At 38.3% G+C, this 18,258-nt stretch overlaps 1 protein-coding gene across 11 annotated transcripts in view; it reads right to left on the bottom strand.

The window, feature by feature from the left end:
- Positions 1–18,258, bottom strand: part of ATP8A1 (ATPase phospholipid transporting 8A1) — a 112,195-nt gene that overhangs the window by 19,559 nt on the left and 74,378 nt on the right. For all 11 annotated transcript variants that reach the window (XM_082759462.1, XM_082759466.1, XM_082759465.1 and 8 more), the window contains 6 exons: positions 17,111–17,185; positions 16,851–16,973; positions 14,346–14,424; positions 10,574–10,635; positions 2,405–2,461; positions 1,804–1,911 (listed from right to left, as the gene is read on the bottom strand). In XM_082759462.1, coding sequence (XP_082615588.1) covers positions 1,804–1,911; positions 2,405–2,461; positions 10,574–10,635; positions 14,346–14,424; positions 16,851–16,973; positions 17,111–17,185 — 504 coding nt within the window. The remainder of the gene's footprint in view (positions 1–1,803; positions 1,912–2,404; positions 2,462–10,573; positions 10,636–14,345; positions 14,425–16,850; positions 16,974–17,110; positions 17,186–18,258) is intronic.

Here is an 18,258-nt window from a genome sequence, read left to right as displayed (position 1 = left end):
TACTAACTAAATAATTAGATCCATTTCAAGTATGGATACAGTTTTATCACAGCAAATAAAGGAATTTGGATAGATCAGATTTCTTTGGTGTTACATTGAATCCAAAATGTAAGAGTATTTATTTTTTGTTGGTAGAAAACTCACTTTAAGAGCAACAATTTTTCAAAGTTTGTAGGAAAGGCATTCCTTTCAACACCATCTTTTATTCACAATTCCAGAGATGGCATACATGTTAAGTAAAATATTCACCTATTTGAACAATGAAGTATCCACATTTATGTCATACCAAGCATAACACATTCTGTTGCTCCCACTGTGCTACTAAGGTTATTCTGTCTTAAAGAACAATCAGACAACACACAAACAGTTTTGACAAATATCTCTTAAAAACAACAAAAAAAAAAACCACAAACTCCAGAAACATTCTAAGATACTTCTAAAAAACACAGTTTATAAATATGAAGAAAAATGCTTAAGTATGATAACTTTAATTACTTTAATTTAGAATAATGGACATAATTTTTTTTTGGAGTGATGGAGGCAACAAGATAACATAAAATTCACCTTTACATAGAGGGGTAGAGGTTATAATAGACAGGAAAACCAGCATGAAATTATATGATTTCAAATTCATTTTTTCCATAGGTGTCCTAGTACTTGAGTTAATTCCTTGTGTTTTCCATTATAATGTAGCAGTCACGTAAATGCCTATATGTTATTTTTCCCATAACTACTTATGTGGGAGGTGAGAATAGTGGCTCTGATTTACATCCAAGCAAGGAAAGGATATTCATTTAAGTTTCCCACATCCTGCACGTTATTTTAAATTGCTGAGTTAAAGGCATCCACTCTTCTACTTGGTGTATGGCTTAATTTACTTGATAAGCTTTGAGAAGAGAAGCCCTGAGAAGAGTATCTTTCTGAAACAAGCAGGTATTCTCAATTTCTGATTCCCAATAAGACTGCACACCTAACTTTTCAGCTCAGGAAATACTGGCCATTCCCAGAAGCAGACATGAGTGTCTGGGAAATTTATACTAAGCGTCAGATGTTTCTGGAACTGAATGGATTTGAGAATTTTAAAGTTCCATTGGATCCTGACAGGAAATTGTGCATCTTTTGTGGATTCAGTCCTATTTGCAATAGTCAGAGTATTTTACTCTGTATTTTACAGAGTATTTTACAGACTATCGCAAATAGTCAGAGTCAGTATTTTACATAAATAGGATAATAAATGAAAGAGAAACCAGTAATTACTGTCAAAAGATTAAAGATACATTACAATAATAATGCACTCGAAGAAGCACATTAATTGAAAAGTAAACATATGCATGATGATCAGCTGCTCATGCAACGTTGTGGCAACTCAAATTTCTGAGATATACTAGTTTCAAACAGTTAACAAATTTGTAAAATTGAAGATGTAAGGACAGCCTTAACTGATGTACTACCAATGTACTAACCAATTAACTACATGTACTACCTCATAAAAAATCTCCCACCGACTACGTGCTGTAATTCTGAATTCGGATTCTCTGTAGAAAATTAAAACTTACTAAAAATATGTAAAGCAGCTTACTTGTCTAGTCTTCCTTCCTAGACCACATAAACCCAATCTGTTACAGAAGAGTAAAAACTCACTGTATTTTAAATAAACATGACAACCACACTGAAGGTATATAAAAAGCAAACATCTTATATAGCTCTTAGCTAGGAGAAGGATCCAATAAAGATGAGGCCTGTACTAAAAACTGAGACAATGTTCTTTGCACATATTCAGAGATTAGTTAAAATATACTTTACCTCTCCTGACATATCAGGTGCCATAGGAATGACTGGCCACAAAGAAGAGTAGATTCCAAAAAACACTATCCAAAGTGCTATGCTGCCCCAGATAGCTATATGGCTAAACTGTTAAAAGAAACAAGGAAAGAAAGAAAACAACAAAATCATCATAGATATATTATGATACAAAAATCTTTGCTACTTGGTACTTACAATGTGTTTCTGATATACTGGGTGAAATTTCCATGCCTAGTATTTTAATTCTGTTACTTCAGTTCAGTACTTCAGCTGTTACTTAAAGCAAGATGATACTTTCAGCAGTAACGTCACTGAATTTTAAACCAATTTAAACTCAATTACAACCAGTTTATAGTCACTTAATTTTTCTAGTTTAAGGATTATTTTAAGCCTTATCCCAAAGTCCTCATTTTCAGTAGTCAGCATTATTATTTGTATATATATATTCTGTCTTTCCATGCAGTCACCACAATTTAATTTGATACTGTGGGGAAGACCAGCAAATTATAAGGACATAATATAATAAGTTAGAAGAAAACACAATTATTTATCCATCATGTTTTATTGCACATTTGAGAATATGATAAAGACATTTGCTTACCAAAGTCCAATACGAGGTCTCTAATCCCGCCTTCAAACACACAGTAAGAACCACAAACTTTAAAAAAAAAAAGGAAAGAGAAAGAGAAGAGGGATTATTACTTAATGGCAATCTTACATAACACATACAAAATTGATTTGTTTGGTTATATTTCAGGAGAACACAGAATAAAAGGTTTCATTATTTTCGTACTTTATGCGCATTTACTTGCATAAATGAAATAAGAGAAAGAATGATCAATATCTTCAATTTAAATGGGATTTCCTTAATAATATTCAACAAAGTACTGTGTGCAATGCAGTACAATGCACTGATGCAATAGGTTTGAATGCACCAATGCATTAGGATCCAAACCCAGGTTAGTAAAGCCAAGTGAAATCATTTCTATGGACCTGCAGAAATTATGGAATGGCCCCTCTGATTTAATAGAAACTGCTCCAAAAATGTAGAACTCTCAGCAGGTTGAATGCAAAATTCTTTTAGACCACAGGTAACTGTTTTTTTGCTCTTTTTGGTACATGTGTAAGTTTAGATCTGAGGTTTAAAAACCCATTTGAAATTACCACAGTAAAATGCCAGTATAAGATTTAAAAGTATATCCAAGTAATGAGCTAGTAATACAGTACTGACAATTAGCTTCCACTAATAAACTTCATTCATTTTATTTGGAAAACTCTTCATTTATATTAAGAATTTTAAATGTTACCCTTGCCTCCTAGAACTCTGGAAGTCTGCCTTTAACTGAGTTGATAGTTGCTTATTCTATGTTATTTTGGTTACACAGAAAGGTTTGTGAAAGCTGTAGTCCACTTAATCAGAGATGACGGCTACACTATAGCTATTGAGGAGATGACTACGACTGTCTACACAAAGACAGGTTTGGAAGATCTAGATGCAGATTCCCTTGAATCTTGCAGAATCACTCTATATAGTTAATTCCTTATGGTTTTGTTGCTCCCTACTCCCCTTGATCCAAACTAACAATAGCTCACTGAATCCTACCAGGAAACAATATATTAAATTGGTATTTTGTACAAAACATTGAGTTACAAAGACCTCTCAAGCATATTTGTACATGTATTTTCATCTTATGCTACTCTTATTTGAAATTTTAAGAAGTAGTTCCAAGACAAGATACGAATCTGTGCATGTTCTGGACTTTGTGGATCAAAAGAACCTGTATTAATTGCTGAATCCCTTTCCTACTGATTTTTGCACACGTGATGAATGTAGACTTCTTAAAAATCTATTAAAAGCTGTAAGAAGAATGAAGGGTAACTTAGCCTTATTATTTTGATTTTCCAAAACAATGAGTGACAACTATCAGTGTACATACAACTTCACATTGCAAATTTTTTTCCCCCCTCAAAATTTGAAAGTCTCTCAAATCTTCATGTGTGCTCCAGACCTCCTTGAATTCCTTCCTGTGCAAGGACAGGAATACATCAATTGCAGTGATCATCCCTCCCAGAACTTTCAATGTGAAGGGAAGGGAAGTGCAGAACCTAGAAAGCAATTGAAAAAGAAGGTTGTTCTGGACTTATAACGGTGAAATAATGGTTTCTTGGGAATTCTTGGCCATTCTGTAGGTTAATAACAAGCCATTAGATTCTTAAGATGGTGAAATTTCAGCTTAAGATGGTGAAATTTCAGGTGGCTGTGAGGGAAAGGTCACTTCATTTAGGCCACGATAGTCCACTGTTAGTCTCCACTCGCCACTAGACTTTCGCACTGGCCATATGGGACTATTGAAAGGTGAATGAGTCTTGCTGATCACTCCTTGGCTCTCCAATTGACGAATTAGCTTATGGATGGGAATCAGGGAGTCTCGGTTAGTGCGATATTGCCGCCGGTGCACAGCTGTGGTAGCGATTGGCACTTGCTGTTCTTCGACCCTCAGCAACCCCACAACAGAGGGGTCCTCTGAGAGACCAGGCAAGGTAGATAATTGTTTAATGCCTTCTGTCTCTAAGGCAGCTATACCAAAAGCCCACCGGAACCCTTTTGGGTCCTTGCAATATCCTCTTCTAAGATAGTCTATGCCAAGGATACATGGAGCATCCGGGCCAGTCACAATGCGGTGCTTTTCCCACTCATTCCCAGTCAGACTCACTTCAGCCTCCAATACAGTCAACTGCTGAGATCCCCCTGTCACTCCACAAATATAGATGGGCTCTGGTCCTTTATAGCTCGATGGCATTATAGTACATTGTGCACCGGTGTCTACTAAAGCCTTATACTTCTGTGCGTCTGACGTGCCAGGCCATCGAATCCACACAGTCCAATAAACTCGATTGTCCCTTTCCTCCCCCTGGCTGGAGGCAGGGCCCCCCTAATCCTGGTCAGAATCTTCTTCATTTCTGTGTTTGAAGGACTGTCTGCTGGAAGTTAGAGCAGCAAACTTTTCAGAGAATCCCTTTTTCTTGATTGTTTTCTTTTGCAACTCATGTACCTGTGCCTCTAGGGTCGCAGTAGATTTTCCATCCCATTTTCTCATGTCCTCTCCATGGTCTCGTAAGTAAAACCACAGGGTGGCATGGGGTGAGTACCCACCATATCGTCTTCCTTGTGTGGATGAACGCCTACCCCTGATAGCTGAGACACTGCTCTGTACAGGTGCGGAGGAGAATAATCTCTCTTCAAGTTGGTGAACCTTTTCAGAAAGTTTCTCCCAAGTGTTCTCTTTTGGTCGGTGGACACTGGTTGGTTCATGTGGGGAGGATGATAGATTCTCTTCAAGTTGGTGAACCTTTTCAGAAAGTTTCTCCACAGCTGAGACGCAGGCCTGTAAGGAAGAAGAGAGACTTTCTTCGTACTGCCAGAGTTGTTTAGCCGCTTCATCCACTGTGGGTTCCTCATCCTCTTTCCAGGCCATTATTGCCAATGAGCTGGCATATGATGATGGTGCACTCCGTACAAACTTCCGCCACATGGGTCGCGTACACCTGACTTCATCTGGATCTTTGGATGTTTGTCTGAGGTCTGGATCCTCATAAATCACTTCCCGTACGGCTAATTCCCTCAGGTACTGGATTCCCTTCTCCATAGTGGTCCACTTGCCTGGTAGACATAAAAGTTCTTCCTTGAAGGGATACCTTTCCCTCACAGCTGAGAGGAGACGCCTCCAGAGGCTGTGAGATTGTGCTCCATCTGCAATTGCTTTGTCAATGCCTGCGTCTCTAGCAAGGGATCCCAGTCGCTTGGCTTCCCTGCCGTCTAATTCCACACAATTGGCTCCAGAGTCCCAGCATCGGAGCAGCCAGGTGACAAGCTGCTCACCTATACAGCGACCAAAATCTTTTCGCACATCTCGTAACTCACGCTCGTTTAGGCTTCGGGTAGTTACTGTTGATTTTTCGGCATCCTCATCTTCCTCCTCCTGAACCCCTGATGGCCCAGCGTCGTCGTCGTCTCCGTCGTCTCTATACCTAGATTTGGCAGAAGATTCTCTGCGTTCTAAATGACCTGAATCTCTATACCATTTTTTCACCTTCTCTACAGGGGCAGCTTGCACTGCTACTGCTTGTTTCTCTGACCTTGTTACAGGGTCTGCCACAGAGGTTGGAATACCCTCTGCAGGGTCAACTTGCACTGCTACAGCTCGTTTCTCTGACCCCGTTACAGGGTCTGCCACAGGGGTTGGAATACCCTCTGCAGGGTCAACTTGCACTGCTACAGCTCTTTTCTCCGACCCAGCCACAGGAGCTGGAGCGGCTGCAGGAGCTGGAGCAGCTGCAGGAACCGGAGCTGGAGTGGCTGCAGGAACTGAAGTTGGAGCAGTTGCAGGAGCTGGGACTGGAGTAGCAGCAGGAGCTGGAACTGGAGCGGCTGCAGGAGCTGGAACTGGAGCGGCTGCAGGAGCTGGGACTGGAGTGGCTGCAGGAGCTGGGACTGGAGCGGCTGCAGAGTTCACCGTAGGGGTCACAGTGGCCGTTGGATCTGTCACAGGGCTTGGAGTGGCCACAGGGTCTGTCACTAAGTTGATAGCAGTATCAATGGCAGCTCGATAGGCATGAGCCAGGCCCCAGCATGTTACAATGATTTGTGTTACTTTGGAACTGCCAGAATCATGACACCTTTTTCTCAAGCATTCTGCCAGTTTTTGAGGATTTTGCAGTTGTTCAGGGGTGAATTTCCAAAACACTGGGGGTGCCAACTGCTCTAGATGCCTGCCCATATCCTCCCATACTCCCTGCCACCCACAACTATACTGCCTCCGGGCAGATCTCCGGATGAGCTTCCTAAGTAGTTGTTTAACTTTAAGCAGAACCTGAAGTGCATTCAGGAGGCAGAACAACAAGACTATGCTGGTCTGAGTATCCCAAGGATATTCAATATCTTGGAGAGCTATTGTAGCAAGCTCGGAGGGTAAGAGGGTGGTGAAGGAAGAAGGCATAGTGATCCAGGAGGATACAGGGGTGGTGAAGGAGAAAGGGAGAGTAATCAAGTAAGAAAAAATATCTTCCCTTTTCCCCTCCACAGACTGACTCCCTAATGGAAAAAAACAATAGGTATAATTGCTAATAGTTTCCAAGATACAGTTTCCAAAATACAGAGTCGACGATGTTACTGAGTACAAATACCAAGTTAGAGTCATGACCAGATATCTCATCGTCTCATAAGCCATTGCTACAACACACAGTACCATAATGATCTGAAACCAGGGCCCGGAGAGGATAAACAACATGACAGAGAGCAAATACGGAAAATAATGTACTATAATACTCAATTTGGAAAACAGGCGCAGCAGAGTTGAGATTAAAGCAATCAGCATTATGACAAGTGACTATTAAGCAGGTCTAATACTTACACCAATTTTAGTTTAACACACTCTGGTCAGATCTGCCGTTATCTCAACCTTTCGAGCCCCACGTTGGGCGCCAAAAAGACTGTCATGGTTTAACCCGGCCGGCAGCTAAACACCACGCAGCCGTTCGCTCACCCTCCCCCCTCCCTCTCTGGGACGGGGGAGAGAAATGGGAAGTGAAGCCCGTGAGTTGAGATAAAGACAGTTTAATAAGACAGGAAAATAATAATAATAATAATAATAATAATACAATGATGATAATAGTACTACTAATAACAATATGTACAAACAAGTGATGCACAATGCAATTGCTCACCACCCGCTGACCGATGCCCAGCCTAACCCTGAGCAGTCCGGCCCCCTCCCCCGGCTAGCCACCCCTATATATTGTTTAGCATGACCCCATACGGTATGGAATACCCCTTTGGCTAGTTTGGGTCACCTGTCCTGGGTCTGTCCCCTCCCAGCTCTTACTGCACCCCCAGCCTGCCTGTTGGCAGGACAGAGCGAAAGGCTGAGATGTCCTTGGCTTGGTATAAGCACTGCTCTGCAACAATTAAAACATCGGGGTGTTATCAGCACTCTTCTCATCCTAAGCCAAAACACAGCATTCCACCAGCTACTAGGAAGAAAATTAATTCTGTTCTAACTGAAACCAGGACATCTATGTTGAAAACCAGTTATAGAAAGTGACAGAAGAATTGCACTGCCAGTTGTGATCTCTGATTCAGCATTTATGGATACAGCTTGACAAAGAGTACTGTGCAGCTCCATGTTACTATATTGAAACTATTGGAAGTTAACTGATTTCCAAGGCAGTGGAAATGTTACTGTAAATCTGAAAAAGAAAGCTTTACTGTTTATGAGTCACCCGACATCACAGATGACACTCAGATGTTCTCCACTACCCTAAGATTTCAAGACTCAGCCATTAGTTGATGGGCAACAGTCCAAATAACAGCACTTTTTGAACGTTCAGTTCCATAGCATCTAGTGTAATCCACTAAACTCTCCGTACAGCATATGGAACTTGTTTTCTCCTGGTGCCAAGCCTTGCTTTCAGAAGGAAAAACAGCAGAATTACTAGTTAGGATAAATTTCTGAGATCATTTCAGGACATAATTTCAACTGTGGTTGCAGCGCTATGTTGAGTAATTGGGTTTAACAACAAGTGTACAGTGTTAATCCACTACATATGACGGCCACTATAAAGGATGCTTTAAGGGTGAAAGTGGATGCCGGCTGTCAGAAAACTTGGCTCAGGTCCTAGGATAGGTGTAATTATGCAAGTCATATATACATACGTAAAACTCACAAAATAAACTGGCTGAACTGAGCCAGGTTGCAGCTTGTAGGTAAAGTAAACAATGAAACATCCATAGGGTCCAAACCTGGTGCAGAGAATCTCTCTCCCCAAGAAAAAAACATTTCACTTTGAATAATAGGTTGTTCTGGTAGATACTCTTTTGAAGTATTTCCCAATATTGGAGAAAGCAGTGGCAGACAAATACATAAATGACTGACTTGTAAACTCTCTGGTGTTACAAGATCATAATACAAATAGGTGATTTACATCAGTTGAGCTACAACTGTCTGGACTGAGCTATGACAATGACTGTGACCTTACATCTTAATAAAATAAGACTTGCACAGGAAACACATGGGATATTCAATCCATCCCTAATGGAGATCAGTTCATCATATGATAGACTACATGATCAAACATGACTACTGCTGACAAAATGTGCTGTGCTTGCCTTTTGGGACAGGAAAAATATAGAGTGGGTGAACTTCTAGCAGAATGTGTTAACAAAGAATTCTTCAGTGTGGCCTGAAACAGTTTAAAGTCCTTGTACAGCCTGGCAGAAGAAACATTTTAACTGCCACACCAGTAGGAAATACACAGATTGGGCTCTGGTTATTTTCTTTATGTTCTCACATGGAAGTAAAAGGAACAGGATTGCATGTGCCCTTGCTAAGAAGGATGACGGTACTCTTGGATGTATTACACAAAGTATTGACAACAGTTCAAGAGAGGTGATCCTTCTCTACTCAGCATTGATGAGGCTGCACCTGGAGTACTATGTTCAGTTCTGGCCCACTCAGTGTAAGAGAGACCTGGACATATGGAAAAAAAGTCCATGGAGGGCCACCAAGATGTCCAAAGGACTGGAGCGCCTCTCCTAGGAGAAGAGGCTGAGAGAGCTGGGGCTGTTCAGGCTGGAGAAACGGAGGTTCAGAAGAGTGGGGGGACCTTATCAATGTGTATAAAACCCTGAAGGGAGAGTGCAAAGAAGATGAAGCCAGGTCATTTTCAGTGGTGCCCAGTGACAGGATAAGAGGCAATGGGCACAAACTGGAGCACAGGATGTTCTGTCTAAACATCAGGAAGCACTTCTTTACTGGGAGGGTGAAGAGCCCTGGCACAGGCTTCCCAGAGAGGCTGTGGAGTTTCCTTCTTGGAGATGTTCAAAAGCCACCTGGACATGGTCCTGGGCACCCTGTTGTGGGTGTCCCTGCTTGAGCAGATGGGTTGGACCAGATACCCTCCAGACGTCCCTGCCAATCATAACCAGTCTGCAATTCTGTGAAAAATTAATTACGTTCAACTTTGAAGAACAGAGGAGAGTGAGCACAAGTTTAATTCTGCTTCTCAGAGAGTTTATGGAAAACCCTCACCTGTTGGTTAAGACTGATATCTAATAACTGAGAAACAGGTATTTAGCTTCACCAATTTATTCAATGATATATAAAGATTAAAAGAAAAAGCAATAATGACTAATAAGTACAAGTGTAAAAGAGGATTGCTGTTAGGTGTGAGTCAAGTGTAATTAACTTTGGTACTTTGGTTGCCTTGAAAGAAAGATCCTATGCCCTAGTTTATTTCCATGCAGCTATACCTTTCTTTCAAGTTCCTATTATTAACAACAGAGGAAATACAGAACTGCATCTTCTTAAGTCCGCAAACCAGCTCCACATCCAGTAACCCAGGATTTCTCCAATGAGGAAACTTACCTTAAATTAAGCAACGTATTAATTGGGGAATTACAGTTCCTGCTATTTCAAAAATAGACAGTTTCCAGTAACAGACAGACGCATGCTCTGCATCTTTATTTTATTAAGCTACTCTGTTTTGGAATCCGGAATTAGAATGCAAAAGACACTTCAAGGTTTTTCAAAAAGTCACCCAAGTATTATTTCTTATTCTTAAGGTACTACAGTGATTCAAGTCTTCCATAGAGAGGATTACAAAAACAAAACAAAACATCACAAACACAACAAAACATCTCAGTAAGAGTTAAAGATGGAGCCAATAAAGGTAGTCAGCTGATAGAGCATTGTATAACTGTAGCAATACTTACAGTATAAACAGTGTTTCCCAAAAGCAGATAATCTGAAGTTTTCCCATTGCCAAATACAGTACCTGGGAAAATGAAACAGACACTTAGGTATCCACAACAGCATTAAATATATATGAACTCTTATCTTTGATACAAAAGAGGCAGCAGCAGCTTCCACGAGGTAATAGCAGAGGATGTCACTTTGAACTGTAGTAAACAGAAGGAGATATACAAGTTTTACAATTTTTAGTACTTTAAAACTTTCGGTGATTTCTGGAATTACCCTAGAAATGGGAGCTTTTCATAACATAATATACCAGTATGAGTGATATCATACCCAGTAATAATTTGAGTGAATTTTAAGTTTAGAGATACAGTATTTTACCTTCAGAAAGGTATGAAATGCAACAGTGTACTTTGTACCATATGAGTAAACAGAAAATTTAAAGAATTGGATTTTCACTGGTTCTGGATATTTTGGTATAGAAACTTATCTTTGCTCTTTCTGCAAATCAGGATTTCTGAAATTAAGACTAAAACAAAATATATATTTGGTTTTAATTTTTGAGGTGCTTGTTGTTTGGAACATTTTCAAAATCTACCTTTAAGCTTCAAACAGAACTTATGATGACTGATAAGAGCATGAGCTGTTCTGATCTCAGTTCAGTGACAGTTCCTAATAGATATGGGACACTATATTACTAAACTATCTACTGGGAATTCCACTTTCTCATTTAAAAGTATTGGTCTTGCTAAACTTGTGTGTTCAGTTCAGAAATGCTTTTAGCACTCAAGATTGCTCCTATACTGCAAGCAAACCAGAACATTTTCTCTGCTGTAGAGGTCCTAATCACTATTGCTTTTTACTTTATTATTAATGGCTATTGCTTTTTTTTTTTAATCATATTGCTTTTTTACTTCCATCATATAAAAATATAACAAATACTCTTTATGCAGGAAGGAACAAATGTTGTGATAATGCTGAGAGAGAAAAAGGAGGGATGTTTTTAATACATCTGCTTCGTGCAAAAGAGGAATAAAATGTTGGTTTTTTTTTTTTTTCTATTTTTGTTTGTTTGTTTGTTTGTTTGTTTTTTAAATCACTGGATTGGATAGGCCAGAGGAAGGCGGCAAGCTGATAAAAGTGATCTATAGCTGAAAACATTTATTTTTCCCCACCATCCTAACCTAGCATATGGTGTATTAAAGGTTGCTAATTAAGTGTGTTTTCGTATTTGTGTTGTGTATTATGTCAGCCTTGATACCATCTTAGCAGATGCTTGAAATGAAATTTACTTTAGTTATGGATGAAGAAAGCTCCTTTCTAATAGCATTTCTGTGATGCTAGTTTACCACAAAAGAAAGTTCTCCAATTTATTGAAGAATAAATTAAAATAAACTCAACTCTGGTGGTACTCATTGCCTTCCTGGCATTTTACCTATTTAACACCTCTCTTTGTATAGACCTGCACACCACAAGGAACAAAAAGAGTTCTGGAAGCCTGAAAACAAGACTGAGAACATGGCTAATATTACAGCAGTTAGAGGGGGTACTTGTATGTATAAATTTTGCTTCTACCATTTACTGCTATGTTGACAAAATTGCATCAGAATTTTCTGTGAAGATTTATGTCTTTGTTGCTTTTTATATCCAGCTGACACTACATGGAGTGCAAAGACTCTAGTTTTGTGTAGTGTCCAATGCCTAGGTCCAATGGAACAAATCATGACAAACAATTCTTACAAATTTTCCACTTAGTCTCACTTGTCCCTATCCTTCTTGTCTCTAAAGAGAAAACAGAAGAAAACACTCGAAGGAAAAGGCTGTGAGCTCTGGAGGATTTTCATGATCTTCTAGATTTTCAATGTTCTAACAATATCTGCTCAAATTTATCCTCTGTTGCTTAGCAATATATACCTAGCAGTAAAGAGCAGAATGAAATAAAGCAGAGAAATAGGCAGGCAGCTAAGTCTGTTTCCATAGGTGGGACTGCTAGAGCTCAGCACTCATGCACTCTTAACACACAAAGCTGTGCTATTTCCCATTCTTCCTCCATTACTCCTTCCTTTTCTCTCAGAATTGTCCTGCACTGACTCTTCACTAAAAAAAGGTAGAAGCTAATAACTGTTGGCAGTAATCCCTTTCTCTGCTGAATCTCTGGTGCTTGCAAACTCTTCCTTTGAGAACTAACAGTATTCTTTCTTTCTTCTTTATATACACAGTTCTGTTTCTGATGACTATCAGCAGCTTCTACCCTGCATTCCTCTCTCTGCCATGCAGAACTCATGCACCAGTTGGTTCCAGGTTGTACACTTACAGCACACACCATGTACACAATCCAAGGTCTCATTTCTGCTCCTCTTGCTCACCCAGCCCTTCCCTAGGAAGGGAAGAGGAAGGCAAGGCATTTTTTTCAGACTTTAGGAGGGCCAGTTGTTGACTGTCAGCAGGTCATGGGCTGCAAGCCTGAGGGGCCTGCATGGGAATGCTCTCTCAGGAACCCCACAGCCTTATCCAAATATCTCAGCTTTGCTGTTCACATATCAACTCCATTCTGCATCACTGCATACACTGAAACATTTCTGCATTATGTAATGCATCAATCTCTAATGTGGGTTGGCTACAGCTTTGAATTTGGATTGTAGTTTGGATTTGAGGCTGTGGTTTTAGCGTATGAATTAACATTTTGGGACCTTCTTTTTCCTGGGCTGTCTATGACCCTCTTCATGGCAATCCGCTGCCACTGAACATGCATCCAAATGCCTTTGTAGAGAAAACAGGCTGCTACCTACTTTCTGGTACCTATCAGAAGTCATTATAGAATACTGAAAGAAGTTTTTCCTTTAACATTTTTGGGCATAAGCAGCTGTGACTGTCTCACTCTTTAAGGTCAACCACATACAGTCCCTACAGTTCCTAATACCATTCCTACAGTTCCAAGATGTCCATGAAAACATTTCTGTCACCTGTACCAGAGCAGACTGCCTGGTGGTTATCAGGGAAACTGAGACAACTACTAGATGTACAGAAAGGTTGCTGCATACACACTATTGTTATTATTTAAATTGGAATTTTTCTACAGTGTGGAAGCAAAACCAGCCCACCCCTATTGGAGCTCCCATACAGACAAGTATTCCCAGAAACTGGAAAGAGTGCTTTCAGTCAGCTCTAACAAATATGGTATATCTCCCAACTGTCCCATTTCCTTCTGCATTTCAGGTGCATGTATGGCAGCTGAGTGACAGCACCGAGACATCAAAGACGTCCCCCTTGCACCTGTCACAATCCTACTGATACAGATGTTAACTAATGGGTTGTTATGCCCCTGAAGTAACAGGAGAGATGGTTTATATAGGCAATAAAGGCTTAGAAAAAGAGACAATGCAAAGGACTGTAGTATTTTATGATTTTTTAAGTACTTAACACTGATTATGACATAAAAATCACAGAATCTCAGAATTGTCTAGGTTGGAAGAGTCCAACCTCTTACATAATTAAATAACATAACAATAACATAATTAAAACAATTTTCTCCATATTGTTTCAATTTACTTCAAACATATTCATATAGTTTTATGTACATGATTATATGTACGTAACATTACTCCTACTTTTAAACCTATTTTAAGTAAAACATTTTAAATAGACCGCATCTGCTTGAGTTCTAGAAATGGTATCTTTACACTTGACCATACAAAACTGTTAGTATTAATAAAGCATTACTAAGAAAAAAGGTATTCAGAAATGTAGTACCTTTGAAGATTTATATTTTTATTTTTTCATAACACTTACCATGCTGGAGGGCTTTTAGTGGAAACCAAAATAGAATGAATGAGTGGAAGAGGCCATTTAAACAATGAACCCAGAAAACCTAAGGGAAAAGAGAAATCCATGAGAACCATTTGCAATAAACTAGCTCTGTGAACCCTGACCTTTCTTTTTATCTGTGTGTTAGATTCACAAAATGTGTTTCTGTCAGGCCACCACTGTGAAGTAATATAACTGACAGGCACTTTCTGCCTCTTAGCTCTTCATGGGTCATTTGTTTATTTTTTATGTTTTGAAAAAAAGTGTGTATTATCTCCTCCTTTTAATTTCAAATCAGAAGGGAAATTAAAATGTATGCATATGGGAATACCATCAGAAAAAATAAGCTAAACCAGACAACTGGAACTATTGCTGCATTCTAATTAGGGAACTAAAATTACTTCAGTTTTTATAATTTACATCTTGTGTAATAAGAAATAACAGAACAATAACCCCAAGTTCTGTGTCTACCTGTCTACATATTTCCACATGCAAAGAAATCAGAAAAGGACAAATAATTATATCTTCCTAGGATTTCTCCTTACAAGCTCCATTCTTGAAGTGCATAGCTTCATCATATTGAATTCCCTTTAATGTGTTTGCCAAATAATTTGAATTTCACTTTCAAGCATATTTTATGTTTTATAAAAAGATCTTTCAAAAAGAACTGTATTAAGTTTAAGCAGAAACAATCTACTGATGCTTTCTACAATATATATCGTACAAAGATATAAAAAGACTCAATCAAAAATATGTAACCTGTGTCCTTCAGGATAGCAATCGTTTTTTCATTAGCAATGCATTTGACAGTCATAGACTTTGTTGTAACTAACTAATGTGTATTATGAATTAAGGTGTTCAAACAATTGAAATTACATTGCCTGCCTCACAACATTTTCCACAACATCTCAGCCCTTTGTTAGACTATACAACTACATTAGGCTGAATGATCCAATTTACACTCCAACATTTTGCACATTTGAACTTGTGCTACTCATTAACCTTTGTCTCTCCCTCTTGCTATGTCATTACCAGAAGTTTTTATTTGACAGAAAGCACAGGTGGATGCAAGAAAAATTAGTTCTACTTTTCCATTTTCCTGACCAACTCTTATTGTCACATGCTAATCCTTTAACCTCTGTCATGACCTCATAACCTTTGATCCCTTTTACCATAACAAACATCTGCATCAACATTCAAGGCAGTCATGTTTCCAAATCTTTAACACCAACTATTCAACTTATATAGCTGGGAATTTTGTAGACATTTACTCCTAATGAGCATTGTATGGGAACAGCCTCAGAATTTCCAATGAAGCCAACAATACATCTGTGCAATAATAAAAATTGTATTAGAGTTATAATTTAAAAACAGAAAATCCAACAACTGTATCTCATGACATACATTATTGTATTTAAGCTATCACAACACAGAAGTGGCTTTAGCAATGGACCGTGAAAAGTCTTATATTTGTAAAAGTCTTAAGTCACTGTGAAGTGACAGAAACTATTCCCTGGTTTCCTTACAATTTTCAGGTTTGGTTTTGTGGGAGAAAGGAAAGAGGAAGCGAGGAAGAAGAAGAATCTAACATGCTTCTGTGAGTGGGGATAGTTTAGATAAATAATTCTCTCCAATTTCATAATACGTTTGGCACAGACATGAATCTCAGAACGCTGCATCAGCTCTCCACATCTACTACAAATCATCGCTTATAGGCATAGCTAATTCAGTGAAAAACTAAAAATGTCTCCCAGGTACATTATATAATGACATTACTTCAGATGTCCTAATTATATGTAGAAAAATCAAATTAAATCAAATTAGAATGAGCTCATACAAACATCACAGTATTCATGAAATTGCAGATTCCGGAAAAAGTTTAATTCTTTTAATACAGATTATTTATGGAAAAGTCTAGAGAAACTATGCATATTTTATATATAACCCCTACATTCTTGTCCAATTTCACATCCAAGATGAATGTTGACCATTTTCCACCAAAAGTGGCCTGATTTCTTTTGATCCACGGTGATGCATTTTAACTGCCCCAAGTTTTTTTTCCAAATCTCAAAATTAAACCGTAAAATCACAACTCCAAATTGACAAAGAATAGTACGGAGTCCCTCCCTCTACAAATCTAACGACAGTTTTTATTGTCCTCTGCAACACTTCTCCACAGGCTTCAGCAATCCATTTCCATATAACAGTACAAATACATACACACCAATGACAGAGAGGTCTAATCACTTCTGCCTGTAGAAGACAGCTTTATTGCCAGTAGAGGAAAAAAAAATCAGAGCTGAAAAAAATGCTTGCTGTCTCTTTCTAAAATTGGATAAATACAATTTGTATTATTTATAGACAAGTATACATCTGGAAACAGTAGCAATAAAAATCCTCTCAATTTTTAAACTGTGAGAAATAAAACAGATAATTATACTGAATTGCCATTAACTTCTGCTTTAATTACATTTGATTTTTTTTATCTACCTTGGTATTAAAGTCCAGTGCATTTTGGGAAGTCTTATATAACTCGGGATATTTCAGCATGTTTTCTTTCCGGCAGGATCTCTCAAATATTCCAAGAGTTAGTGGTGGCATTGCTGTAAACATCTAGAACATAGATTAAAAAAACAAACAAACATATAAAACTTGAGAGGTGAGGACTTGCTTAAGGATTGCTTGGTAGTTGCTTACTCAAGAAACTTTCATAATTATGGTCCAAAATGAAAACACAAAAATTATCTTACCACATTGTAAAGACCTATACACCATCTTTCAAAAAGAATTTGTCCAGAAAAGCCATTGACAAAAGCAAACCAGATCTGAAAAAGAGGAGAATTGTATTACTCAAATGTCTTACAAGGTCTGATAAGAAGATTTTTCTTGAGCTTCACAAAAAGGGGTATTTCTAGAACACATTTACAACACAGCTGAGAATGTTTTGGTTTAAACCTATATGAAAAAAGTAGTACAAAAATGACTTGCTTTCAGAACAAATGATGACAATCTAGTCCAGTATGTGAGCAATTCTAAATTTCTAAATATGAAAACATTTCAGGGAGGTAGCTATTTTCAGATGGAATTTTCTATACTTTAAGCAGTTAACAGTAATTTAGCTCACTGCATTTGTATTGTATTATAAGTCTTAATGAGTTCTGAGAAACACAGAGGAAATAAAAGAGAGGAAACACCTACAGAAGCACTCATCTTCTAATCATTAACAAACCTCCTAACTTACAGAATTCTTAGCAAGCTGTAGTTTGGAAATGAAAACTATTACCAATACTCCTTTTTCACAGAAGCAACTCATGAGATCATGAGGCTTTACCAGAGCACTAAATCAACTAAAATGTAACAAGCTCAGTTACAGAATATTGTAGAAGCAGTTGGAAATCTCTTCTGTTTTATAAGTTTTATCACTTTTTGGTTAATGAATAAAAAATTTAATTTGAAAAGAATGCTGACACACTTTCTCATGTTTTTCAGCACCAGCATACAGCATGACTGCCTTCTTATACTTCTTACTTCACGTTTATATTAGTTCAATGACAGTGGAGAAGAAGCATGTCACTGTGCAGAGACTGTGCTACACTGCACATTTCAATCGACTTCATTATGAAAGTATGAATTACTACAAATTAACTGTTTATCAGTATGTACACAGGCTGGCATCCAGATAACCAGATCCTATGAACAAACTCATATTCTCTTATCACACGGAGGAATGTCTGAACATTTTTGTAAATACTTTGAGATAGAAAAAGAATGGAAGTTAGCAACTATTAGCACTAAAAAGGAGAATAATAATCCAGTTAAAACTGCTGTTTGTATAACCAATAAAAAGTATATATATTTATGTCCAATTATTGGAACATGGCATTGTACAAAATTACAA

This window comes from Aythya marila, assembly GCF_965140915.1.
Source record: "Aythya marila genome assembly, chromosome: 4".
In the NCBI taxonomy this organism is placed as follows: domain Eukaryota; kingdom Metazoa; phylum Chordata; class Aves; order Anseriformes; family Anatidae; genus Aythya; species Aythya marila.
Note: the sequence above shows the minus strand (reverse complement) of the source record. Positions and strands in the feature narration are given on the sequence as shown.